The following is a 26,284-nucleotide window of genomic DNA, read 5'->3' on the forward strand; positions in this document are numbered from 1 at the left end:
CTCGTCCTCGTCCTCGTCCTCATCCTCATCCTCGTTACTGTTAATCCCTCATCCTCACATGGCGTTAAGGCACACAGCTGGCCGAGGCAGCCTTAAAGCGCCCAAATTGCAGTTAGCTTTTTCCCAGTCAGCCTGTCGCACAAAAGGCAATGCAGATGCCTCGGAAAAAAGAGGCCATGAGAGGGTAAATCTCTCCATGTATGGCAGTGTGAGTGGAGATAAACAAAAACCGAATTAGTCGTGAAAAGCAGAGTGGCAAAACATTTATTTTTTGCCACCAGGCCACACTGCTGTGTTCCTGGCTCACCCTAGCCCAAAAACCACAAAACCGTTGGGGCTTTCAAGCTTTCGGACAGCTGCTATTCACTTGACTCGCCTCGCTCCTGCCTCGACAAAAAGCCAGCAAAGAAAACTCTAAACCTAAAAGGAAAACAATTTAAATTAATTGGAAGGTAGCTGAATTATGGGAGGGAACGGGAAACTCGTGAACTAATATTACTTTCAGAAACATTAACATATTTTTTTGAGGCATCTGCTGCTGTCCAACAAACAATCAAAATTACGTCAATGGCCGAAACTCTGGCCCAAAGTTTCCACTTGTGTGTATGCAAATCGCCGGCGACTAATTTAAGGTTTGTATGACAGCCGCAAATTAATTCAAACAAAGTGATCAGCATAAAGCAAACAGCAACTGCCGCACTGGGAGAGCCGTGCTGAGCTTCCCGTAGTGTTCAGGCACCCCAATTCAATGTTAGTCTTATATGTGCCGCAATATATATTCCATAATATATTCAATTGTGTGGCCCACCAGTCACAAATGCAGATGCAGATGGAGATGCAGATACAGCAGCAGCTGCAGGCAGCAGAGCGAGGTGCATGGACAGTGCATATCATTTGAGTCGTGGGTCAGCTCCAGTTCAGTGGGTCAGGCGAGGTCACGCAAACAGGAGCAAAGCAGTAGGTGCATATATAATGCGAACTAGTCAAAAATTCATCAGGCTATTTCATTTTATGGATGGTAGTTAAAAGTAAAGCGACAGAGTCGTCCTTCCTGCGAGTCAAGAGCATAAATCATTTTTGTTAAAAATGCAATCGTGAACTAGGAAAGAGAGAAAGGGAACTTGATCACTGGATCTCGCTACTGCATCAATGCTGTCTTAATCCCATTAATCCCATGTGTCACAATAGCCTCAACTGTTGCTGTTGCTCAGTTCTAGGTTGGGTGCTCCTGTTCTGGTCATTGGCGGCCATTCGCATCGGCAGGTGTCATTCAGGAAGTATTTGTCAGCACACAGCTCCTATGGATGTAGGGTCTTTCATTAGTGTCATGCAGAGGCTTGGACAGACTCAGCGAAATCCAGCTGGCAGATATGTATCTATATATATCATAAGCAGCTGCGCGAGAATCAGTCAAGCCATTGAGCTAGGCAAGCTATGCCGAATGGTCTCCGTGACATGTGACTCTTGCCAGAGAGCCTGAGCCTCCCCCCATCTCTGCATCGATGCTCTTACATGGCACTCACTTGGCTTGCTTGTCACGTACCCCAAAGTCGCCATTTTTGTTTGATTTATTTACCTGCTGGCCACCGCTATGTTCTGGCTCTCGCTCTGGCTCTGGCCAGTGTGGAAACTGTTAACTGTCATCTCTGGACTAGCCAGTATTGAGACGCGGCGGTGATGATGATGTTGCCATGTGTGTGCCTCTGCCAGTTTGTGCGAACCGGGACTTAGCCAACAGCATCTGTGTTCATGTTGCGGACCTGTTTTGCCCCTCTCTGCTATTAGCGTCCCATGCCAAAAATATCTAAGCGCCACGACTGACTGACTACGACCATCCGGTGAGTTGGTGAGCAGTTTGGTGAATGAGTGACTCGGTGACTCGGTGAGTGGGTGATTTTTTTGCTGTCTTGGTTTTCCACTGACATGCATGTGGGTTTTGTGGTTTTACGTACCACGCGGCGTATGCGTGTCGTATATTTGTTATGCTCTTTCAGAGCGCAAATTCAATTTGTGTCCTAACCTCACTTGCCACAGATGTCTGTTTATTCAACGAGCCCCTGTCCAGTCCCTTTCCCCGTCCCTGACACAATCCTCTTGGCGTCTCGGTTAAGGCTCAAATCGGTTCAATGATACGGGACTGAACATGCATTTTTAAAGAGCTAAGAGAGCCAAAGTTTGTGACTTCTTATGTATATAAAACAGATCTGGATCGACTTAGCCCATGTTAAAGATTTTAAGCGCTTAGCCGGAGCTATTCTCCGCTGGGAAAGTATGTGTATTATATTATTTCGCAAGTGTCGTTGGGATAACGGAACTCCAGATGAAGCGTACGCCATGTGGTGCCGCAGCCAATCTTCGATGTTGTCCAAAGGGAAATTTGCATGTTGGGGAGACAGCTTTCGACTGGCTCCTGGCTCGCTGATTGCAGCAACAAATTGCAATGTTATTAAGTTTATTAAAAGCACTCGCACAACGGCAACAAGGACATCGCCGAGTTTTGAAAGGCAGCGTAAATTAAATTTTGTTGGCCGCTTAACTTTAGCTGTGATGCTGCTGCTGTTGCAGTTCTGCATAATTTACTTGAAGCATTTCGCAAACAATGCCCCTACCCCTTTTCCAGACCGTTCGCGTCCCATGCCGTCCTTCGTGCAGCTGAAGCTTGCTCAGTCGCAGGCGTCGGCAAGTTGCAAGTTTTTCGCTGATGCTCGTTAATGTTTGGCAACTAGCCCTGCTTCAAGCTTCAAGCTCCAACTGCAACTGCCTTTCATTACTACAACTAACGCAACAGCAGCCTGCTGGGTGTCCTTTGCCGGTTGTCACTTGCGATTGTTTCTATACATTTGCGAGCATTGTCTGGCCATTGCTGTCTGGATCGTTATGAGTTTTGCCAATTTGTTGCTGCAGCACAACCACTGCCCTCCCACCCGACCATTGTCTTACTTGTATTCGCATTTAAAATTTCTCAAGTTTTAGGGAGCGGAAAACTTTTCCCCCATGTTTGTTTGAAATTGTTTTTAATGACTCCGAATTTCTGGCAATTTGTTTCGCTCTCGATTCCTGACAAATGTTGACAAGCTTTCCTTTCCCAACTGGCTCCCAGTGCCGCCTAATGAATCGTTCCTCTCTGGGACATACAAATGCATCTCAGATAGGGCTTTCTTTTCAATTTGGACCCTGCGGCAGAGGCTCGAAGGACTACTTCCTGGCATTGAATAGCTGTGGAAGAACGAAGGAAAGTTTCAGCGATTGCCAGGTAAATTTCTGCTCACATTTTCTACATTAGTCAGCATTAAAAATTTATTTGCTTTGAGTAGATTACACGCACCCACCACAACACAACACAACACAGCACAGCACAGCACAACTGTGGCTGGATGGTGGGAGGTTGCAACAAGAAATAACGGCTTCTAAAGTTTCATCCTCGCTTTTTTCCATATTCCCTGCTAACCGCATCGCATAAGATAGAGAGAGAGCTGTAAGAAGCAAAGCATAAAAAAACGAACAGAGAAAAATGCACGCCGGCTTTGGAAGACTTGTGGTGCGGGTGCAGTGGTTATTGTGGGGTTGGTCGATGGGTATGGTAATGCCGAGGGGGGTGGAAAACAAATGAGCTGGCTGCAAATTAAGTGCAGCTGCCAGATTCACTTTGCCGCCGCAACTACTTTAAACAAACTTTAACTGCGCTTTAAGTTTCCATTAAAAGTCGCATCTGTGCCCATAAATTCATGAGTTGCCCGCGTCTTATCCCACATGTTGTCTGTCTGAAATAAATGTGTCAGGGACCAAAGAGAACAGAACGTTTGTTTGGAATCAAATCAGAATTAAAAACCAGCTTAATAATAATATTGTGGCATAATAGTATATAAGTGTATATTAAATTGGAATAAATACATATGTGGGCTGGGTTTTGCCAATTTCGAGATCAAGACCATGGTGTAACTATATAAGGTGGAGGACGATAACTATTTTCCACCCTCTCTCTTGGCTTTTGACTGTTGCTGTTGTATACTGCAATAAAATACCGTCCTCAAAAAAGAGCAGCTCTCGCGATGGGACTACCTAATATAGTTGTACCATGGCCTAGACAAGCGAGCAAGAGCGAAATCGCTCCCAGGCGAACTCCCAATCACAACAGCAGTTACGAGCAATGGCGAATTCAACGAGAGCACAAATCCGATCGGCGAGAAAGACGCCGAGAGAGTTTCAACTCAGCCGCCGACGTAAGAGGTTGTGGGCTTATATTTCTTGCACTATTTTTACTTTACCTTCAACAATAAATTTAAGCCTCCACATACAAAATACATACAAAATAAGCTCCGAAAAGAGCCGCATTGTGCGGTTGCGTGCGAAGAGAATATTTAAATAATTTAATTAATTTTTGTGCCCGGAGCAAGCGGTGTTTTACTATTGCAAGAATGTAACAACCAAGATATAGTTTATTGATCGATTTGAAGTGCTCGAATTTTAAGTACCGACTGCTAATATCTCTTTACCGGCAGCGGCAGCTGAATCTGAATCTGAATCTGAATCTACCCAACACTATAGGGTAGCAGCATGTCGCCCATTCAGTGTGACTGATGTGTCATTCGTCGATCAACGCGCCTCGCAACGAGCGTACGCGATAAGACCATTCTGTTTGTGCGAGTAAGCAAACCTTTTAAAACATTATATTTGTTTTTAATTATAGCACGAGTACGATTAGTATTTAAAATGCTGGAACCACCGACAATAGCGGATCTCAGTCAATTCGATTTGTTTCGAATACTCGACTTTGTGAAGAATAATTGTGATCCGACGGACAAAGAAGCACCTTTCAACCACGTCAACTACGCTGACCTCTACAATTTTGCGGCCACTTGCAAGAGGCATCGCCGCATCCTATGGGACTGGTCTCGGGATATGTATAAGTCGCTTGAAATCGAGCTGCTCCAAGTTCGTACTTTCAAGAAGCTGACCATCAAGTTTAATGAAATCCACAACGCTTTGGAAGGTGCCTCAAAGGCTAAGAAGGATTGGTACCTGGATGTCTTTATCAGGGCCATGCTGGGAAATGAGCATCTCGAGTGCATTGAACTAAGCTACGCACCAAGAAAGTACCTCAATAGTCACGATGAAATCTTTAAAAAAATATTAAGAGTGATACAAGGCACTTCTGATCAAGAGGAGTCACTGAATCCCTATCCAAAGAGCAGTGCCAAAGTAAAAGAGATAATTGTAAATATCGCAGGTGTGTACAGGTATCTGCACCGAAACTAACAGATTTGTACAGGTAACTAGACTGTTTTCCACATTTCAGAGTGTGACTTCTTCGGTCTGGGAGAGTTTCGCAATATTTCAAAGCTTCGTCTCACTGCCAGATTTGCCATGTTCGATCTGGTTGAGTTCTGTAAGAATAACCAGTCATTGTTTAGCTTGGAGGTTAACTCTTATCTGCACTCAGACCATGGAAAATTAACGTACATCGTTAAACACTGCCCGAATTTAAAGGAATTAAAATTCGTGATGAACGATAATGGGTGGATAAGAGATGAGGAATATGTGAGGTTGGCATATCTGGACAAGCTGCAGCAATTGGAAATCAAGAAACCCGACAACATAGCATTGGAGACAGATGTGGAAATGGAAGAGGACTACCCGTGTAAAAGACCCAGAATGGATGCTGAATACGAGGCTCTGATCATATCAGAGAAACCAAAGGAGGCAAACGTTCCCGCTAGGAGCCTTCTCACAGCCATCGCTGCCAAGAAAAGGCAAATACTGGCGCGGTTGATATTGAAGTTCGAAATAGATGATGATTTGGCGGAAACTATCGCAAAAATCAAGAGCCTAAGATTCCTGGAATGTGGTATCTACGATGCAGGAAGTATTCGACATTTGGCAAAGCTCGACAAACTCACCAAATTGAGTCTGCTGAGCAGGGGTCACCTGATTTCAGCAGAGGTCATGGAGCTACTAGCCAGACATATACCTGTCTCGAGTTTCGATACCAAAATTTCGTTCAGCCCTAAGGGAACTCTTTTCATAGATTCAAATGATCCCAACCTGTTCCGGGAAAATAATTTTGAATTTTTTCTTAAAATGGAAAACTTTAAGCTTTTGTGGGTTTGCTCCAACATGCTCACAGCAATGAACCATCTTGCCATCCTGCCATCTTTCTTGGAAAATGGCATAAAGATAAAAGGCAACGAATTTTCTGTATCCTTTGATCTTGAGTCAAAACATCTTTATATTTATTGTATGAATCAAGTATTTATGCATGAAAAGTTCACACTTCCAGTAGTTAAGAATCTGCAATCATTTTACATGGAATCCAGGGCAATGTCGATGACAAACATTCTGAAGTCCCTGAAAACACACTACTCGACAACACTGCGGGAAGTTGACATTAATATGTCGGAAGGCTATTATAGTAATCCCCATTTCCTCAGTGAAGAAGATGTCGCTGTCCTTGCTCAGATAGCCGGCCTCCAAAAGGTTGGCTGTGTATTACAAAAGCTGAAATTCATTCAGCCACTGGCACAGCTGACAGAGCTGGAGAGCTTAAAAGTTTATTCAGAGCATAACCCAAGGAAAGTCGAATTCGCAAGGTGGCTGTTACCCATTCTGGAAAGGTGCCCGGAACTGGACTATTTTCAAATCGCTCTAAAGGATCTACCCCGGCACCCTAAGAAGCTACCAAAGAAGTTACCAAAGAAGTTCTTTATTCACCTCGATAGTGCACTAAATAGAAGCAGGGTCGGTAGCCCGCATGAGTTAGAATTCTGCATGGTTTCAAGCGCCGACTTCAAATTAACGGAAAAACAGGTGAGTAGCATCAGAAGATGCAACGTTATTGTAACGTTATTGTCTTGCGAACTAAGCGGAAATTCGTCTTTCAGATGAGACAGACTAAAAATATGAAATACGCGACTGTGGAGCTCACATATCAAGATGAAGATGAATATAGAGTCTGGAATTTTTAAAATTAATAACAACAAAGTATATTTCGTATGACCGGGACTTAGGTTTAAGCTTTCTTGACTGTTTCCTTTTCCTCAAAACCGTCGTACAACTATTTAATATAAAGCAAAACAGAGCTGATGTTCATACATTGGAAACAATAGCATAATAGAATAGTCTGAGAAATGGAAAGTTTCAGTCATTTCAAGCCTGACTCTGTCATTAAGGCAATTAATTGAATTCAATTATCAGGATTGATGCGGATGCAAATGCACCAAAGTATATGTTATTCGTATATGATTAAAAAAGGAGATTCTTGCATTTTAATGACATTAAACACGACCTGCAGAACTCCACCCACATCGAAATTACAGCTGTGCTTCATCTTAAGTAATAATTAAATAAATTTAATACGTGTTACACCAAAGGTTTCACAGGAAGCTTTGTACTGTGGAAATCTGAAAATATGATCGACTAGCTTTCTCTTTAGTTCTCTCGTTTAGTACAATTGTAGCTTAAGCTACTCTCGCATTACCTGGAGCTGCCTGTTGGGAAAGGTTTGTAATTCCAATAGCAGTTTTTAAGCTAGTCTCAAATTGAAATTGACGTTGAATAGACAACAGCTGGCACTTGGCATTAGATTGTCCTGTGTGCGGTGTTGAAAGTGCCTCGGGGCACTGGGCTCGGCTGGAATGCAAATTGCGTATACGCAGCGGGTGCCGGATGTGATGTGAGTGCAATGTGCAAACTAAGCAACGAGCAGTATCTGTTTTATTTACGCACTGAAAACTCGTTGAAAACAATCAAACATAGATAGAGAGAGAGAGAGAGAGAGAAAGAGAGAAGGAGAGGGAGAGGCAATGAATGCTAAATTATTTAGGCTGAGTGCATTAGTGCCCAGCAGAGAGACTGAGAGACGCACAGACAGACCACAGTGGCATAATTTGTCAGCTGTCGGACAATTTTGTGAGACTGCTGCTAATTAAATATGCCAGAATATGCAATGCCAGCTGATTCGCAAAGTAGTTGAGTGCCGTGCAAACAGCAGGCGCAGACACAACTAAATAAAATAAAAGCCGAGCGTGATCTGAGCTAGAGTCCAAGCCAAGGCAAAGAATGCCACAATCAAGCAATACAATACACTCCCCATCTAATCAGACAATGTCAATGGGTGCACTCAGCTGTGTCTGCCACAGTTTCTTGATGTTTCATACTTGTATTGGTTTTGTGGCTTCCACATTTGTCATTAATTTACGAGTTGGCCTGGAGCTGCAGCTGGCACACAGGACTGAGGCTTTTACTGAAGTGCCACGGAATAAAATATGTGAATACTTATTTTCACCTCAATGGGATGATAGGCTCTGACCGCAATGCTCTCATTAGGTCATTGGCAGGCAAATTTCAACTTAATCTCATCTTTAATCCTTGATAACGATATGCGAATTTAATCTCTCTGCTAAGTATCCGTATCCATATCACGGCATTTATTTGCATCTTAATTTACTTTAACACTAACTGAGATACCGGAATTCCAAAAATTATAGATGGGAGAGGATTCCCCACACATATGTATATTTCCTGCGAAATTCAGGCCAACTTTAATTCAAATTCGCAGCCGAGACCCGGATATATGTACATATGTGCATCATCTCCGGGCTGGGATAATCTTTATTGTTTCACAGTTCAGTGACACAAATTTGCAGTTGCGATTGAATAAATTCTCACATTATTCGGATTCCAGAGATTCCACAAATATATCTATATTGGCCCAAAAAAAGGCAGACGATGTGTACATTTCGTGGCATGGCCATACGTGGCATACACACGTATTTATCTTCCGGGTATCTCTCTAAGGGTCGTTGTAAATTGGTTTGAATAGGTCTCTGCATTATGTGAAATTTATTTACGAGAAAACTGAAAGTACATTAAAGCTTAATTTGTGAAAAATATAAATAAATATATATATAATATATATAAATATAAATACACAAGTCTGGCATACATATTTGTGCACTTAATTACAAAATGCATGGCGAAAATTATGCACTGACTTTGGCCATTAATTCAACCGTTAAGGGCAGAAAGTTAACTTAATTTGACTTTATTTAATTTCATTTATAAATACAGACAGAAACAGTCGAAAAATCGGGAAAACATACATCTGACAAGCCAGTTTTACTTGAGGGATTATGGAACACCCCTTTCAGCGAATATTCAATTAGCCGTCTAGCTTAGTGTTCGCCCTTCTCCATGCCAATTATGTTACCTTTCTGTGCAACCAATTAGCCGTTTTATGCGAACGGGCCACTGACTAACACTTAAACCGTATCTGAAACTGAAACTTCAAACCGCCGCTCCCAGCCAGAGTCGCAGATTCACAGAGCCCCAGAGCTGGGACTGATGAGGATGTCGATGCCTTTGGCCATAAACCAATTATTCGACGTCCCAAAAGGGAAGACTCCTCTTGCCTTGTCAATTAATTGGATTATTTATGTGTATTTTGATGGAAACAAAACGCAATCACTTAGCGAGTTTGTGTGTGTGTGTGTGTGTGTGTGTGACAAATTGGAGAGGCTCCGCTTGGGCTCCAATGAAGCTGGGGTAAATTTGGCTGGGGTCAAACAAAAGGCTGGCAATATCATTTATGATCTATGAGGCCTAACAATAACCTATTCAAAGTTGGTTTTTTTTTTCGATACATTTTTTTAGATCATACTTTGTTTCATATGAGTATTTCCGCTACAAAATCTTTGTTTTAAGTATATTAAGTACCTACCAAAGATCAGCAAGGGTTTTGCTCTGATTCCTTAAATATTCTGTGGTGGATAGAATACGGATGTCGAATATATATATAAGTCTTAACAACACTGGATGGTCAAGAGCACACAGTAAGTCAGTTATTTAGTTATTACAACTCAAAGTTGCGTAAACTCAGTTGAAGTCTATAAAAACGGTGGTCAAGCTACTATTTTACAAAATAATAGATACAAAAAGATACAAAAGTACAAAAACACACAGAGACAGGAGCGAGGACGGACTCATTGATGACACATATCTTTATCTGGCTATTGCTGTGAAATGTGATTTGGGAACTGCACTGAACTGTATCATGGGAAATTGCCACCCTCTGATGCCTGCTTTCTGTGAACTTGGAGTGCTTCAACAATGACATTAAGTACTACTGTCAACGTCTTTTTGTTGCCGAGCAAACCCTAGCCCCAAGCTGTTAAAGGCTGTTGTGTGGGGATCGACCAGGCGCCAGACAGAGCAGGATACGACACTGAGGTCTTTGTGTTCGATGAATGTCAACAAGTTGGGCAAGTTTTAATTGAAACACTTCGGCAAGTTGTGCATCTTCGCATCGAGGGCATCAAACCAATTTACGAGTACACAGCATTTTCACTATATTTTTCGAAATATCCATTTACAAAAATTCCTGATGAGAGATTTGCATCGCCTTTCCCTCGACCCACTCCTGCCCTTCCCTACTGATGCATGTCAAGACAGTTCAAGAGTCAACAAGCCAAAAACTTTCGACTTCTGCTAGCTTCGCCACAGCCACAGCCACCCAAGCCCAACCCTTTCGGGCGAAGGAGCCGCTTCAGGCCAGAAGACGATGTATGTTAAGAGTGCAAAGTGTGAGAAGGTCACACAGATGTTTGGGTCCTTGTCAAACAATGCAATTACTTTCTCAAGTTCTCAAACAACAGGCGCAGGACAATCAATTTCCTGCTCCTGTAGAACAAGTTAATTAATGTCAAGCGACTTCGGATTTGAGAATTTCATAAAAACCAACTTTAAGGAATAGCTCTTTCAGTCAGGGAGCCAATAAATACTAGCCAGAGCTTTTTCCATCGGCGGCAAGAAACCAAAAACCTCCGCAGCTGTACCCCACAGAACTCAAAGAGCTGATAGAGTCATTAAGTGAAATGTTTATGAAAAAATAAAAATTTTCCAAACATAACAAATGGAAAGAAGCTTTTAGAGATACTCGTAAGAGACATACAGAGTCTGTCATAAATGAAAAAGTTTAACCAGTAAACAGACGGCGGCAATCTAAAATAGAAACAATAATATCCGACTCCATTCGCCGCACCACATCCGCTCCCAAGGACACAATGGATGCCGCGCGGCCGTTTCCTTTCCCAAACTTGTTCTTCGCCCAGCCCGACACCCCTGCAGGCCCACTTCCGCTCATTCGTGGCACTCGCTTGACGGCTTTGTGCCCACACTTGATGTATTTCCGACGACGCTGTTGCCATTTTGTTTTTCCTTGTCTCTGCCTATGTGGCTGTCCCTGTCTCCGTATCCGTAATCAGTGTGTATATGTTCTGCTGCCCTCTGCTGCCCACTGCCTGCTGTCCATTGCCAAATGAAAAGCAATTCTGCTCTTCCACAAATTTGCCCAACAGGTAAAAAAAAAACATTTTATTTATTTTATTTGTTCCCTTGTTGCTCCACGCAGCATTTTCTAATTATAAACAGTTGGCGGCTTTAAGTGAAAAATTATGCCAAATTGTTTCTGACAGATTTCATTAACAGTTCGGAGTTTCGCATAATTGAAAATATCGTACCCCCAACCTCCAGCCCTCCCACCACAATCATCTGCAATGTTTTTACTTTTAACTTTTTCTCGTCTGCGACCCCAGGGGAAACAAATAAGGATGTGTGGCAGATTTTCTGCTCAGACATACATACTCGTATAAATTCATTTTTATTTTGAAAATGTTTAATATTTTGTGTATATGTACGTATTTATTGTGTTTCCTGCTCTCTTATATCAAAGTAAACAGTTCACTGGCAGTTATTGAGCGGAATAGGAGATTTTTCCTATCCTCAGCCATGGAGGTAAACTCCCTCAGCGTTGCCGAGCTGTGTCGACCGTGGATAAGAAGTTGCAGGGGCTTTTTAGCCTCTACATCTTCCAGCACTTCGGAGGCCTTCCTCACAAAGTCCGGATTGATGTTGTAGTCGAAGATGCGCAGGAACCGCAGCTCGCGGCACTGTCGAACCAGGTGCAGATACGCATAGGATATATCTATCGGCTGGAGGTACGTGATACGCAAAACCCTTAGGGATGGGAGCTCTCGCAGGAGCAGCACAAAATCGGGGCTGGAAAAGTTACAGTCGAGGGACTTCAGTGACTTTATTCTGACCAGGGACTCGGCTTCGTGAACAGCACATATCGGACCCTTGACACTGAGAGCTACCAAGGTGCTCCTTTGGCTGGCCAGGAAATCGAAGAGCCTTGACAAGGAGCTGCTTGCGTCTCGGCAGCAGTCCAATAGTTTCGAGTGCTTTGAGACACAGCGATTTATGCAGAAGCTCAGGTCCCGTATGTGGGGTAAATGCACCAGGACTTCTCTGAGTCTGGCACTGCTCACTTGATCGGTAAGACGTAGAGTCCGCAGATTTGTCATTGTTCTGCAGGAGTGTAACAGGCCCTTGGCTGTTAGATCCACATCAATGGAGAAGATTTCAAGCTGTTCAAGCTTCCTCACATCTCTCGTTTCAAGCTCTGGCGAAGAAGGGATGTTGAATATACAAAGAGTATTATTGCCTGTGTATGTATTTACTTACTGGGAGTACAGATGTGCAGTTGTCTAAGCTGGGAAGAGTCTTTGAGTACCCTGAGCACGCGCTTGCTCACTGAGTGTCGACCTCCCTGCCAGATTTTGACAAATTGCAGATTCCGCATACTTTTAATCAGTCTGCAGAAGTTCATGATTAGAATATATTGGCTGCGATTCGGGTATTGAGTGTCGAAGCAACTAACCAGATCATCACAATAGATACTAAGCTTTTTCACACTCATGGCCGACAGGGACAGCAGCCTCAGTTCCAAGGGCAGGACTTCTCCAACGATCGAAATACTCACATACTCCCGACGGGACCATGCTAGGAACACTCCCCGGAACCTCTGGCAGGCCTGGGCAAAACTTATTTGATCTTCCATACTTAAATATGGCAATGTCATCTCCAAGCAATAGTCGTTCAGTTGTAGTATTCCTGTTGCACCCATTCTGCTGAATGCAACTGCAGCGAGCAACATTCCCTGCAGTCATGCGAAAAAATAGTTCGCATTTGTATGAAAAAAGCGATTGCTATCACCTGATAAGATAAGAGTGAATCGCATCGAAACAAGATAGCAACAATAGCTTCGAAGGCCACAGTTCTTTATAGTCTGACTTATTTTAACACTTTTTAAACTGATAAGCTGCGCGTTTGAAACTTATCGACTGCGTACAGCAAAATGGACAGCGGAAATGAACAGCCAGTGCTGCACACGGAGATGCTCTTTCTGTGCAATGCAAACATCTGGCCAAAGTTATAATACCCTGCGAGAGGATAGAGATATAGGAAACTTATCAGCTTTCCGATATAATATCCGAGATGATGTCACCGCCATTTGTTTGGGGTTAGATGTGGTAGAGTATAAGCAGAAGGGACTTCATTCACCACTTCATCGTCGCTAATGTCACCATTAGATTTCCACGATATTTTCCATACTCGTACACTCTTGCATCATGTTCTGACTGGAATGGAAAAACTATTGGCGAAAGGTGTTACGAATTTATCCAATTGCACTGTTCACATATTTAAATGTTTAATATATACACTTAACGGGCATTTTAAAATTCTATAAATATTAAAAATATCAACAGGCACACGCACACACACAAACAGACACACACCTGGGCTTACATACATACATATACGTTCAAGCATCCATACATATGTGGGACACACACACATTAAGTTTTATTGGCATGGCACTACTACTGACCTACTTTATATATGTACATTAAACGGAGATGGCTCGGCACACACACTTGCACTGCATACACCTGCTGAAACCCCCACATACCCCTGTACATACATGGATACATATTCGTATAGGGAATACAAACACAAGAAAGGGGGTAAAGGTGGCAGGTGGCACAGCAGGCGCGCTTTGATCTATGGCCTGGCTGGCATTTTCCTTTTCCGCGAAGGTCTCTGCCAGCCACAGCTGTGAAACTTTTCAGCGGCCCACCAGCTCGAAGAGCAGAAAGCAATTTCTCCATTTTGCACGTTAATTAAATTAACAGCAAGGGCTCCTACAAAAACACCCAACCTCAGCAGAACAAGACTGAAAAGTGAAGACTGAAAAGAACCCTAGGCTAGAGATGTTTGTGCCATTAGCGATTCCAACCAAGAAACACTCCTCTAACATTATAGACCTACTGCCAAGTACTTAAACTGGAAAGCAGGATGCTAAATTACAATTTAAATCACATTTTACATAATTTTATCGATCTGCCCCCATGGTTTATCACGCAACCCCCATTAAAATGCAACCAAAGAAACAATTTTAAATAATTCAAAGCCGCAGACAATAAACTGTCGTACGTCCGGGGGCTAAGTATCCCATACATACATATGTATGTATGCATCTGATGGCATTTGGTAGTGGGTACGCCGACGTATCTTCCAGTCAAAGTGCGTGTATGGGGAAGAATTATCAAGTGTTGTTGACACAAACATCCACCCGCGCACAGACTCCTACTCGTAGATGAGATGTCCTACTGCAGGACGAGCCGGGAGCGTAAGCGCTGCAAAGGATGACGGCACTAACAGAGCTTATGTAAAGTGAAAGTGTGCGCGGGCGTGTCATAAGAACGGCACATCTCCATCCCCTCTCCCTCTCCCACTCCGACTCCGACTCCCACTCCACTCCTCGCTCAAACACTCTTGTTTGTGCGATTGTCTGTGCGACAATAAACGAAGATACATACATATGTATACATGTACGTACACACACATACATGCGAGAAATGCGTCCTGCAAGGCAAACGACCGGAAGGGCATACATAAATAAGTTTCCGGATTAAACGCACCGCCTTCGACGCCTCCGCCAACCGACTCGACTTCCTGTTGCGGACATCATCGCTAGTTGGTCCAATAGACACACACTGAAGCAACGCACAATCAACTAGAACATGGTCACTTTTACTGTTCTAATTAAGAATTTGGAATGAGTTGGAAATCACGAGCTGAAAATTAAATGTCCGAAATTTATTTGTACAACAGAATGGATTTAATAACATTAATTAAGCTACGAGTATGTGGAAGCAATTTTGATGACTGTTTGTTGGTGAACAACAAAGATGTTCCATTGGATATTTAATGGTTTATAAAATGTTGATTGTCCCATCTGATGGTTTTACGCAACTCTAAATAATTCCATAAACCATTTTATTCCACCATCCTGGGACATAAAGTATTTCGTGTCAGCGAAGTGTTTGGTCCGCTTGTCTGCTTGTTTGCTGTTTCGCCAAAAAGATATTTCATTTTTATTCGACTGCGGCCCTGCACGTGGCCCACACTCGCATTCAATATTCAAGAGTCTCAACAAATTACTTGAACCCTTTTCATAGCCCGTTGGATGCCCCTAAAGGCTTTAAGTCATTTGTCAAAAAGTGCAAAAACGGCTTACGAGACAGCAAAAGCAGAAACACAGTCGCGTCGCACACAAACAGAAGGCAAGGACTGCCGGCAAGGACATTTGAGACCCAACCCAATTTCACTTTCACACTTTCTTACTTATGCAAATGTGGGCTGCTCATTCGCTCAGCAGAAACAACAGGAACGGCTACAACATAAGAATAAAATATAATACAATATCAGAGGCTTTGCCTTGGGCCAGAGACTACCAAACACATTGCCTGTCATCTTTCTCGCACATTAGGCCTTCTTTATTCTTGGGTCGTTGACAGATTAAATTACACAAATTTTTGGCCAGGCGACAGGCGTTGACAGATCATTGAGGCAAAAACTACATCCATTCTTGTAGTTAAATAAAAATCAAATGCATGTCAGACATGGAAAACCAATTTGGCAGCTCTCTGGATATTGTGGCACAAGACCGAAATCTAAAATGAAACTAAAATAACTTTATGACGATGTCGATTCTTCCGTTCACTATCAAATCCATTGCCTCAAATATCCTTGCCCACGCAGCACTCGTTGCAGTCCTAGTAGCCACCCAACTGGAATTGCCGGCAGCCAGCACATAAAGAAGACAGGGCGAAGCCCCAACCCCAGCCCGACTCGGCCATCAGCGATGTACCAGAAACCAATACCTCGAACATTTCCCCTAATTGTATCACAGAGCCAGCGAATTTATGGCCCCAACTATTAAATGTTCCAGCTCCGGGTGGCCACAGCGCCACTTGTGGTTTATGGCGCAGCCTGGTGTTTTAAAAAAGCCGGCCAGGCCAGGATGGGACCGCAGTCCCTGGCCGCATTTGCCAAAGGTTAGTCGTCCGACCAGCTCAGCACATTATAAAAAATTCAATTATAAGCTTTTTATAATGGCATGGGTTGCGTTACACCTGGCCACGATTTTCATTTCTTTTTTTCCGGTTTCAGTTCACACTTTTTCATTGCCTGAAAGCAGTGTCCAGCTTTATCGCATGTCTTATCACGATACATAGAAGAAACTGAACTGATAAGCTGCTTGAACGAATCGCACACCGATTACCGATGCCACACATTTCAGTCGAATACTTATAATTGAAGAGTGAATACAATACTAGAAAAGCAGTCAAATAAATTGATTTAATTGAAAATAAAATGAGTGAAACGTCCATACCATATCTTAGTTTTTATTGCCTGTATTCGAGTATTCGAGCATATATAACTTAATTGTAAACTAAAGGGAGGGGTCTCAATTCCCCCCATTTGATATGCAGATCTTATTAATTTTCTAATCTGCTGCCATCATTTCAACACAGCCTTTATAGTCTGAAATGTTAAAAGGCGCCACGAGATCGATAGAACATTTCATACCATTTTTACCTGAGCTTATATCATACTGCAACAGACAAGGAAGCATTCTGGAAGTCCCAAAACGTGCTTGTGTACTGCCGCAAAGTCAAAGTCTATGTCATAGATTAAGTCAGACTATTTGTGAAGTGTATTTCCTAGACAATCTGCAGGGCTTTGGTAATCTGGAGATTCTTGAACTGAATGTTGAATGCTGAATACCCTGGTCGAGTTGCTAATACAAATAGACAGCATCAAATCACTGGCCACCAAAAAGTCGACGGGACTGCTTTCTATACGTGAAGCAAAGATCAATTCTGATGAGATCAATAAACTGGGCAAACTTCTATCCTAGCATTAACAACATTTACAGCTCCTTGCCTCGAGCACCCGACTGGATCATCCTTAAATATTGTTAAGTATTCGCAATAACTTAAAGGAGTCCCAGCCTAAAGAGGTCGATGGTTTTACAATCCTATGTGCATTTTTATCAAAGTTGCACAATTTGCGAGCGATTCGCACTGGTGGAAGCCTGGAGTGTGGTGCATTGAAGAACCTATTCCAAGGACTGGTATTCAGTAGTTCAGATCCAAACTCTTCAGGAATTGGACATAGCAAACATAGCTAAAATCAGTTCATTCAGATCTATGCGATTTAAATTTACCCGTCATGAGTAATATTGACTAATTGGCGCAGCTCAACGAACTGCGATCTCTAGACGTCTCTGATGCCAGCATTGCAATGCATTGAAGTTTCAATCGGAAAAACACGTGCAAGGAAACCGGAAACCCAGAAAGAGCCATTGCATTTTAACTATTTTTTTATTATCAATCTGGAGTTTATCTGCAGGCGTTAAAATGGGGCAAGGCAACGTTCACCGGGTCCGCTAGTTTTATATATGTATATATCTCAGGCAAATCATGCCGATTTAAAAATAGTTTTGTTTACATTTTTGAAGATCCTATAAACCGACAGGCATTCGACTCTAATAATTGAGAAGCTTCGTAGATTACCTTCAAAATTTAGTAAGAAATATATTTTTAATATTAAAAAATTTAATTCCACAAAAAAGGCGTGTTTACCATCAAATATATTATTTGTATGATAGGATTGAAATCTGCAGTATTTTTATTGAAATCTCCTTGGACCAGAACGACCCGGCCCGTCTGCAGGACAGCATGTTGAGGCACTACCCCAGTGCCACTCCAGTCCATTTCCGCATTCAGCTGCTGTCGGACAAAATGGTGGCCATGGTCGAGGCAACTGGCCACGAAACGGAGATTTTCCTGCCGCAGTTGCTCGATGGGCGCATCACCCTGAAAAACATAATTCGCAGTCGTCAGCCCAGACAGCATCAAAACCAGCTTCAGCCTTTTGTTAGCTACTCCGATTCCCGGTCCGTCCAAAACAAATTCAGACAGCGTCCGTGGCAATCCAAGCCGACAACGGCAACGGCGGGTCTGGCTCCTCCCACGTTGAATGGAGTTTTGTTTTCTGCAGGAGGTGAAAAGTTAGTAGATGGTCCAAAATTTTCCCTCAAGCTGATCTCCAACGGAAACGTGGTGCTCGTGGAGTCCAATGGGTGCGAGTCCGAGATATTCCTGCCACACATTTGCTGCGCCTACGTTTCCATGAAACGCGTTACAGCCAGCCAACTTAACCAGTGCTCGCGCTTGACGTCGAGACAGCCAACACGTCCAGAGAAGATGAATCCGAATCCCACCGCTGCGGTGGTCCAACCTAAGTCCAATCGGGCTTATTTGCTCAATTCCACGCGACTGTGCGGCAATGGAGAATCCAACAAGGAGAGCACTCTAGCAGTGACAGCGAAAGATGGAGTGGAGGCCACGTCGGGCAAGCCTAGGAGGAAAAAACCTCGCAAGAGTCATCAGAATACGGCAAAGGTAAAGGCAAAGGACAAGCACACGGGTGCTGGCGATCAGCCCGTAAAGGTGAAGGCCAGTGAGACCCTGCCTCTCCAGGAGTACTCTCAAGGCATATAGTGTCAAAATTATTATAAATTCTATTCAGAGTCGGTTGTTTTTTACGCCCTGGCCACGAATTCGAAATCATGTACCACAACACACACTCACCATCCAAATTCTCTATGAAGCTCTTGATGGGTCGTACCGCTGTCTTGGTTGAGCATCCGGGCATGGAGCCGCAGCTGTTTATGCCCGTCTTTCTCAACCATTACGTGGTCTTCAAGAGCATTGTGTTTGACGTCAACGAAGGAAATAAGTCACCCAGGCACGATGTTCCTGTCCGAAAGAAAAGAGCTTTGCCCTCGCGTGAGGCTAGCCAGCGCCTGAACTCCAAGAGCCAACGCCACAGCAGCCCCAGAAGTGAACAGTCATCTCACATCGAAGACAAAGAACGGAAGAGGAATGATCGAGTTCACTTTGAGGAGTCAGTTCTTCCAAAGGAGACTTTGAGAACAGTTGGCTCCGAGAGCCAGCCTAGTCGACAGTGCAGCATCGACCGACGGATGCTGAAAAAGCAGGGCATCACAGGCTCTCCACCACCATTTGATGTCATTCGCAGACTCTTTTACCAGGACAGAGGCGACTATGGAAGTCGGGGATCAGCCAGTAGCTCAGCCATGTTCAGTGTGTTGGACCCCGACCCCCTGCATAAGATGAATATGCTTCCCAGCGATCAGTCAAATATAAGCTTGGAAACTATTAATCACTGGGAAGTAGATGCATCTTCAGGGGATCTTCAGGGGACTCGTTCCTCAACTTAAGTTGTTTATATGTGAATAAAAATTACAAGTATAAAATTAACAAAACAGGAAACTCGATCTAATAAATTGTGTAGAGTATAGTGCCGAAGTACATTAATTACATCTTATACCTACCAGATATTTAATATTCTTTCATCATCACTAATGAATGCTTTAAAAGCTTTTCCATCGAAAACCAACTACAAAGCTTTCCAATTTCGCATCAGCTGCTTTTGTTTGAAAACTTTGAGATAGGTCACTTCCATAATATATACGGCAACTACGTATCTAATCTGGTAATGAATTTCACATTATTACTCATATTTTTGTGTTCAGACGTGGCCAAAGATTGCGCTTGAAAGCAAAGGTAATTTTTGGCTCAGTTCTGCAACGATCGCTTCGGAAATGAGTTCATCCAATATACTGGAGCTCTACGACGACTGTCTGAATTACATCTTCGATCTTTTGCCGACGCAAGATCGGATAAGTTTCGCACAAGTTTGCACTCGATTTCGTCATATATTTGTTAGTCAGTGTGGCAGCAGGTACCGCGAATATACGCTCGATGACAATAGTTCAAGGGAGCAGTTAATCGAGTTTTGTACGTGCCGCGAGGTGGTGCAAACATTTACAATAGATCTGGATCTTTTTGACAATACGATAAATACCATTGCTCCCACCACCCACTACGACATACTCCTCTCTGCATTGAAGGGAATGCATCAGCTGGAGTATTTGACTGTGAAGCAGGTCAAAATACTCGTCACAATCATTGATAGGCCCTTCGATCAAATTCTATCCGCAGTAAGACAGTTGGAAGGGCTGAGGAGATTGGAAATTCAAGCAATATTTGGTAAGAAGATTTCTTCGACTTTTTGTTCCTCAAAATATTCTTATCCACTTCTTCCTCTCCATGATATTCTAGACTGCAGCGTAGAACGTCTGAGCGAGCTACAGCATCTCGAAGAACTCCACTTGCACATACCACAGATTGCGTCCCCTACTCTGGTCAAATGCTGCAAGTCCAACTCCAGCCTTCGCAGTCTCCATCTCGGCTATGGCTGTGTACAGAGGAACTTGTGCGATATTGTTCCTCACTGCAAGAATCTGGAGGTGTTCAAGTTTGGCATGACAGCGGAATCCTCAGCCTACAGGGCCCTCGCGCGGCTCCCCAAACTGAGGCAGCTGACGCATTTTGGCATTAGAAGAGCGGACTCCTTTGAGCCTCTGCTCTCCTCCCTCGCTGACAGACCCCAACTACTACACCTAGACATTGATGGGGGAAGTATCAGTCTGGCAGAAACCCGCCAGCTGATTCGACTCCAAAGCTTAGTGCACTTGAAATGCTTCTGCTCCACGGTTCAGTGTGTGGCTATGCTCGCCCGACTCTCGCAACTGGAGGAGCTCTGTCTGTGGATGTCCAGTCCATTGGACGTGTCGGACGCCCTGCTGGGCATAGTTGCCAGTTGCGGGAGGTTGAAGTTGCTGAGGCTCGCAGTGGGAAATGTCAACAAGGATTTCTTCAGCAAGGCCACAGAATTGAGTCGGTCTAAAAAAATAGCGATGGGGGCAATCCAAGAGCCGCCTCTAAAACTAGAGATTCCAATGGCGTGTCAAAAGCAAACAATTGCTGCAGAGGTGACTAGTTCGTCCCTAAAGCACGTAAATGAAATTACTCAACATCCATTTATTTCCAGAACTTTTCAATCGAAAGAGAACTGAATACCTGGACTACATTTTAAACCGTTTTATGGCATCTCAAAAAATGTTTTACTGAACCGAACACTGCTGCACATGGATCAAATTAATACTCTAACTGTTGCCACACTTGGAAACTCATTTATTTAAATGCAAGCACTACACTATACACTATACACTATAAGAGATATAAAGTCAGATTTATTAATTGTCGTGCCGCCGTTTTCTTTTACTCTGATCTTCGCTCTATTTTTCGGTGATGGACGACGCGACTTCGTGACAATTTATATTCGTTTCTTAGAAATATCGATAGCTGGCTGATAAGTTTAGAGGTGGGAACATGTGACAGTTTGAAATTTAAAATTTGAATTCGAATCAGTAACTGAACCAGCCACACCAACTATTTACCAAATGAATAATAAAAAGCTGGCTCAAAAATAAATGTGTTCCAGAACCGAATTAAAAACGTCTTCCCAGGAAACTACTCGTCAGTACCCTTTGGTGTTAATATCAACACAAATTTCTAGATTTTCATACCCACGGACTAAATTCAAAATTTTTAAATCAAATTTCAATTCTGGCTGAGTAACTCAAAATGAATGCGATCTCATCCGTGTCGCATAGTCTTCTGCTGCAGACTTTTGGCAAGTCCTCAAGTCGTCGAAGTGCCGCCACAGGAAGACGCGGAAATGGTGGAGAGAGTTTATCGCCATTCGCCTGCCTTAAACGGGCCACGCCCACGGAGTTAGACAACCTGGAGCAGGACTACCAGCTGGATTCATCGTCGAAGAAGATGAATCTGGCCACTGAGGTATATCGAAATGCGGTTGGCACGCCTCAGTCGTTTCAGGCAGTGAAAAAGGCTGAAATCATTATTGCGTGCGATGATTTCCTGTCGAGGGAACCGCTTCCGCCACTGGGGAATCCAGAGTTCCTACATGCAGCCACTGAACTGGTCCTCGGAAAGTCTTCTCCAGCACAAGCACAGGGTCGAGTAAGTAACCCGTTTCTTCACTGCAGAAAGGAAACAGACGGAACGAATTCTACAGTGTTTGACTTTTTCGTCAGGTGGTTGGCATCCAGACGAAAAACAGCATCGATGCCCTGGCTCTGGCCGCACAGTTTCTGCGCAAGAAGACGACGCGGGACGTTTGTCTGCTCGCCCGTCCCTGCAACCCCATCTACTGGAAGCTATTCAAGGCGGCGGGCTTCAATTGCCAAAGATATCAGTACTACAGCGATACGAAAGGGGAGCTGAACATCTACGGACTGGTGGCCGATCTGATGACAGCGCCGGACGAGGCAGTGGTCGTCTTGGATGCATGTGCGCAGCATCCCACCGGCCTGGATCCCAGTGCGGATGAATGGAAGCTGCTTCTCCATATTGTCAAGTGCAAGAAAATGCTGCCCCTGATCCACTTGGAGGCTCCGGGCCTGGCCAGTGGCGATCCCAATGAGGATGCTTGGCCAGTGCGATACTTTGCCGACTGCGGCATCGATTTGCTATGTGCGCAGTCTTTTGTCAAGAACTTTGGTCTCTACAGTAAGAAACCCAAGTGTCTAGCTAAATGAAATTATTCACTGTTTTCACCCCCAGACGAGACAGTTGGCCAACTGATGGTGGTGCCTGCAAATGCCTCCCAATTGAGTGCGGTTCGGGGACAATTCGAGTCGATGCTGCTGGACACCAATGCCGAGTGCTCGTCGGTGCATGCTAGCCGAATCGTAGCCAAGATTCTTAACGATGACAAAATCCGCTCAGATTGGTAACATTTACAATTATTAAATTGACTTGTATTTTTTTAGGTATATATACTTTCCGTTTGCAGGGGCCAAACCCTAAAGGAAATGCACCAAAGGGTCTTTCAAGTGCGTACCGATCTGAGCAAGAAACTAGCAGAACTCAAGACCCCCGGTCACTGGCAGAACCTGGTGGAACAGAGCGGACATCATCTGTACTCGAATCTAAGCCGCTCCCAGATCCGGCAGCTGAGGGACAGACACATCTATGTCCCGAACTCCGGGCGCATGAACCTCACTTCCGTGCAGCCATCCAGTCTGGATAGCTTAGCTGCCGGCATCAATGATGTGGTGCAAGCCACTAAGGGCAACATCTCCTCGGATAACTACTTTATAGCCGATAATTTCAACACAATGCATCAATACTTTAACTCTATCTGAAGTTTGTGCTTGCTAAATCCGAAACGGGGCCTGCTTCTAAAACTTAAATAAACAAATAAGTTGGCAGGAGACATGCACATACATTTGGGGTCGTTCTAGCTAAAGCTTTAAGTAATTGGCCAGGCGCAGTCCAACTATCTAATCAACTTGAGAAGCTCCTTTGTTGGCAACAAATTCCTGCTGCTCAAAAGCACTCAAGTCGTGTGTCGAAAATGTCGCATACTCGAGAGGTGAACGCAGCACGATATGAGTTTCCCTGGTTCCCCTTTTGGGAGAATGATGAAAAATGCACTTTGTAATTCTCGTTCCTCGTCAGCATCGCGTACATGCAACGTCGCCCGTCACTTATAAATGTCACATTAGAGTCTGAGTTGCTGAGGCTCCTGGCTCCTGGCTACTGGTTCCTGACTTTTTATGTTTCCGCTTTAGACCAGGGCTCAGAGGAGCCCAGCCCAGCCAGGTCTGGGACGTGGCCATGGCCATATTTCTACTCTCAGTTGCTCTAATATGAATTTATATTCTTGTCACACACTCATTATTCGTGAGTTCCCGTGTTTGCCAGCGGACAGGCTTGGAACTTGACAACTCCCAAATAAAGTGGATTATATGACAATCTCCATTATAATTTTTACTGATTTGATTGAAAGATCCTGTTTCTGTTTTGTTTTCTTCAAGTTGTATATACTACCTATTAAATCAGAGCACATCTTCGATTCTCACAAAGTATTATTCAACAGTTGCTTTGTAATAATAAATATAGCCTTTCAGAGTTCGCACAGTGGAACCCTTTTGGCTCTCATCGCTCCGTGTCTGACAGAGCATTTAACAAGAGCGAGGCCATAAATCTTTTGGGCAGCATTCAGCACCTATAGACTGTGCCAAAATAGATTGAAATACATTTTTGCTTTTATGCTCTGGGGGTTTTTTATTTCGCTGTGACTTCATTGAGAATTTAAGTCGGCTCCAAGGGGGATTTGGCGGCATCAGAAGTCCTTGTCTGGCCTGCAATTTGTCAGCATGGCGATAAGCTGTTGGAAAGGGACTGGACTCCGACTCCGACTCCCAGAAGGAGTCGTACTTGAAGTCCCAGCCACTGTCAGGGTCATATGGTGCTTAAAGCGCCATAATGACCGCCATTGTAGGGGTTTTGTGACCCCCTCAGCATGGGCATTCCCTTCCCATACCCACGTCCAGTGATTGACTGAGCAAACGTTTCCATTCTATCCATTCTCCCATTGTAAGCGTTTCAATTCAATTGATATCCAACAGCGAATGCGATAAAATTGGAGGGTGAACGAGACAGCAGCCTTCACAATATACAGATTTACGTATTGTTTTCTTATACACACTCGTTTGTACACAGTCGTATGTAGCTTGGCCTATATTTACTTTGTGTATGGTATTGTGCCGAGTGCGTAAAGATTTATCATTGATTGCACTTGTACGAGCGCCTTGAGCTTGAGGCCATCAACTTTACACTTGAAGTGTCCCAGGCAAACGCTTTCCCAACCCTCTCTTCCCGGTGCCTCACCCAGATCTTTTCCTTTCCCAACCGCTTGGGCCAGTTCAATGAACTGTGAAGCGAAAATTATTTTGGGGTCTGACTTTAAAATTAAGCAGATTGAATGCCATTCCATTGGGGGGGGAATTTTTGGGGTAATCAGTTGGCCCGAAACAAACAAATCAATGACAGTCGTTTGATTAATTTCCTGCGAGATTATATGCAAATAAAACAACAAAAACACACATCTAAATCTGTTCTTTTACTGGTATGAATTTCGGGACATTCCTATCAAAACAATGAAGATTTTTATATGACTTTCAATCCAATGAACATTTTGCTAAATATGTACCTCTAGTCCCTGAGCATCGTTGAGAATTTTATCTACTTGTATGAGTATGTAGACCGTGCACCATAATAAAACCGAATACTAACAATTTAGTTTGCATGCCCCAGGCCAGATCCCCTGTCTGCTCTTCGGAGTCCTGGGCTGTTACCGCTTAACTGCTCGTTTCGACGTCTTGCAGCACGCTCGCTTTGGGTAATCTTTTCACCGCATTTTTGTGGCCTCACATGCGGCAGTTGGCAGAGGCCCCTGGCAGCCTGCAGCCTGCAACCTGCAACGTGCAACCGCACACCAACATGCCAATTGTGGCCAAAGCTGGCAGTCCGGGGGCGGGAGATGTGAGATGATAAAAAGTTGAGGCTGCACCTCCAGCAAAGGGCGTGGCAACTGCATGCCAACCTATTTGCATGGCAGTTGTTGTCTTGTCTTGTCTTGTCTTGTGGCTTGTTGCATATTTTAGCAGTCTCCGTTTCATCCGCTCGTTATGGCCCCCTCCCTACGCCCGACTTGATTGCCAACAATAATTTTTCCGGCTGTCATTTTATGCTGGCACTTTTCCACTTGAGCCGGAGCTCGTTTTATGTCGGTTGATATATGTACGAGGATAACAAAACTTGCCTCTCTGGCATCCCCATCCCCATTAACCTTGGAGCTTGTCATGAATCTTTAATATGTGTGATTTGCGTTATTATTTTTTGTTTGCTTTTGGAATGTCTAATTAACATCACACGTTAAACAAATTCATACAATTTCATGTGCCAGACAAGGACAATGGGAAGCGGAACCCTTTTGATCCCACCTGGGGACGACAGCAGCAAGGGCCCAACATTATCGTTTCTTTTTATGGGTAGGGCTATGAAATGTTGTAGGTATGCATAAATATTCGCACATATTCAAATTCATGCACACAGGTTGGTTGCTGGAGTGTGCAGAGCGGTTACGGGGGCAGGACACCCTTCTATGTCGACGTCGGCGTCGACCCGGCCGGCATCTAATGGTTTTATGCCTTTATGGCAGAAACCAATTTATTTGCACATCCTGTTCCTGTTCCTTGGCAAACGGAGGCTGCCTTTAAAGTCAAATC

At 43.8% G+C, this 26,284-nt stretch overlaps 5 protein-coding genes across 5 annotated transcripts in view; 4 read left to right on the forward strand and 1 right to left on the reverse strand.

The window, feature by feature from the left end:
- LOC111073412 overlaps positions 1-8,854 on the forward strand; it is a 41,377-nt gene extending 32,523 nt beyond the window's left edge. Inside the window, exons 3-5 of the mRNA XM_022365709.2 lie at positions 4,688-5,227; positions 5,297-6,804; positions 6,861-8,854. Coding sequence (XP_022221401.2) covers positions 4,711-5,227; positions 5,297-6,804; positions 6,861-6,962 — 2,127 coding nt within the window. The 5' untranslated portion in view covers positions 4,688-4,710 and the 3' untranslated portion in view covers positions 6,963-8,854. The remainder of the gene's footprint in view (positions 1-4,687; positions 5,228-5,296; positions 6,805-6,860) is intronic.
- Positions 8,855-11,629: 2,775 nt separating this feature from the next.
- On the reverse strand, positions 11,630-12,807 carry LOC111073414. Its single transcript, XM_022365713.2, has 3 exons — positions 12,716-12,807; positions 12,520-12,650; positions 11,630-12,457 (listed from the first exon to the last, which is right to left on the reverse strand). The coding sequence occupies exons 2-3, from the start codon at positions 12,635-12,637 to the stop codon at positions 11,715-11,717; spliced, it is 861 nt and encodes a 286-aa protein (XP_022221405.2). The 5' UTR covers positions 12,638-12,650; positions 12,716-12,807; the 3' UTR covers positions 11,630-11,714.
- A 4,975-nt stretch (positions 12,808-17,782) lies between these two features.
- Positions 17,783-18,752, forward strand: LOC111073417. The gene has a single exon (XM_022365715.2). The coding sequence runs from the start codon at positions 17,928-17,930 to the stop codon at positions 18,750-18,752; it is 825 nt and encodes a 274-aa protein (XP_022221407.2). The 5' UTR covers positions 17,783-17,927.
- A 984-nt stretch (positions 18,753-19,736) lies between these two features.
- On the forward strand, positions 19,737-21,531 carry LOC111073415. Its single transcript, XM_022365714.2, has 3 exons — positions 19,737-20,327; positions 20,400-21,112; positions 21,172-21,531. Exons 1-3 carry the CDS (start codon positions 19,880-19,882, stop codon positions 21,214-21,216), a joined length of 1,206 nt encoding a protein of 401 aa, XP_022221406.2. The 5' UTR covers positions 19,737-19,879; the 3' UTR covers positions 21,217-21,531.
- A 143-nt stretch (positions 21,532-21,674) lies between these two features.
- LOC111073413 (aspartate aminotransferase, cytoplasmic-like) lies at positions 21,675-23,432 on the forward strand. Its single transcript, XM_022365711.2, has 4 exons — positions 21,675-22,166; positions 22,241-22,715; positions 22,770-22,938; positions 23,002-23,432. The coding sequence occupies exons 1-4, from the start codon at positions 21,768-21,770 to the stop codon at positions 23,351-23,353; spliced, it is 1,395 nt and encodes a 464-aa protein (XP_022221403.2). The 5' UTR covers positions 21,675-21,767; the 3' UTR covers positions 23,354-23,432.
- Positions 23,433-26,284: the final 2,852 nt, after the last annotated feature.

This window comes from Drosophila obscura, unplaced genomic scaffold, assembly GCF_018151105.1.
Source record: "Drosophila obscura isolate BZ-5 IFL unplaced genomic scaffold, ASM1815110v1 contig_189, whole genome shotgun sequence".
NCBI lineage: Eukaryota > Metazoa > Arthropoda > Insecta > Diptera > Drosophilidae > Drosophila > Drosophila obscura.

Bases quoted from the DNA above. Each gene is read 5' to 3' on its own strand.
- LOC111073414 (XM_022365713.2), bottom strand. From the start codon at position 12,637: ATGCGGAATCTGCAATTTGTCAAAATCTGGCAGGGAGGTCGACACTCA. The intron at 12,458-12,519 runs GTAAGTAAATAC...CTTCTTCGCCAG, and splicing joins ACTGCACATCTGTACTCCCA to AGCTTGAAACGAGAGATGTG.
- LOC111073417 (XM_022365715.2), top strand. From the start codon at position 17,928: ATGTTGAGGCACTACCCCAGTGCCACTCCAGTCCATTTCCGCATTCAG.
- LOC111073415 (XM_022365714.2), top strand. From the start codon at position 19,880: ATGAGTTCATCCAATATACTGGAGCTCTACGACGACTGTCTGAATTAC. The intron at 20,328-20,399 runs GTAAGAAGATTT...ATGATATTCTAG, and splicing joins GGAAATTCAAGCAATATTTG to ACTGCAGCGTAGAACGTCTG. The intron at 21,113-21,171 runs GTGACTAGTTCG...ATTTATTTCCAG, and splicing joins AGCAAACAATTGCTGCAGAG to AACTTTTCAATCGAAAGAGA.
- LOC111073413 (XM_022365711.2), top strand. From the start codon at position 21,768: ATGAATGCGATCTCATCCGTGTCGCATAGTCTTCTGCTGCAGACTTTT. The intron at 22,167-22,240 runs GTAAGTAACCCG...CTTTTTCGTCAG, and splicing joins CAGCACAAGCACAGGGTCGA to GTGGTTGGCATCCAGACGAA. The intron at 22,716-22,769 runs GTAAGAAACCCA...TTTCACCCCCAG, and splicing joins CAAGAACTTTGGTCTCTACA to ACGAGACAGTTGGCCAACTG.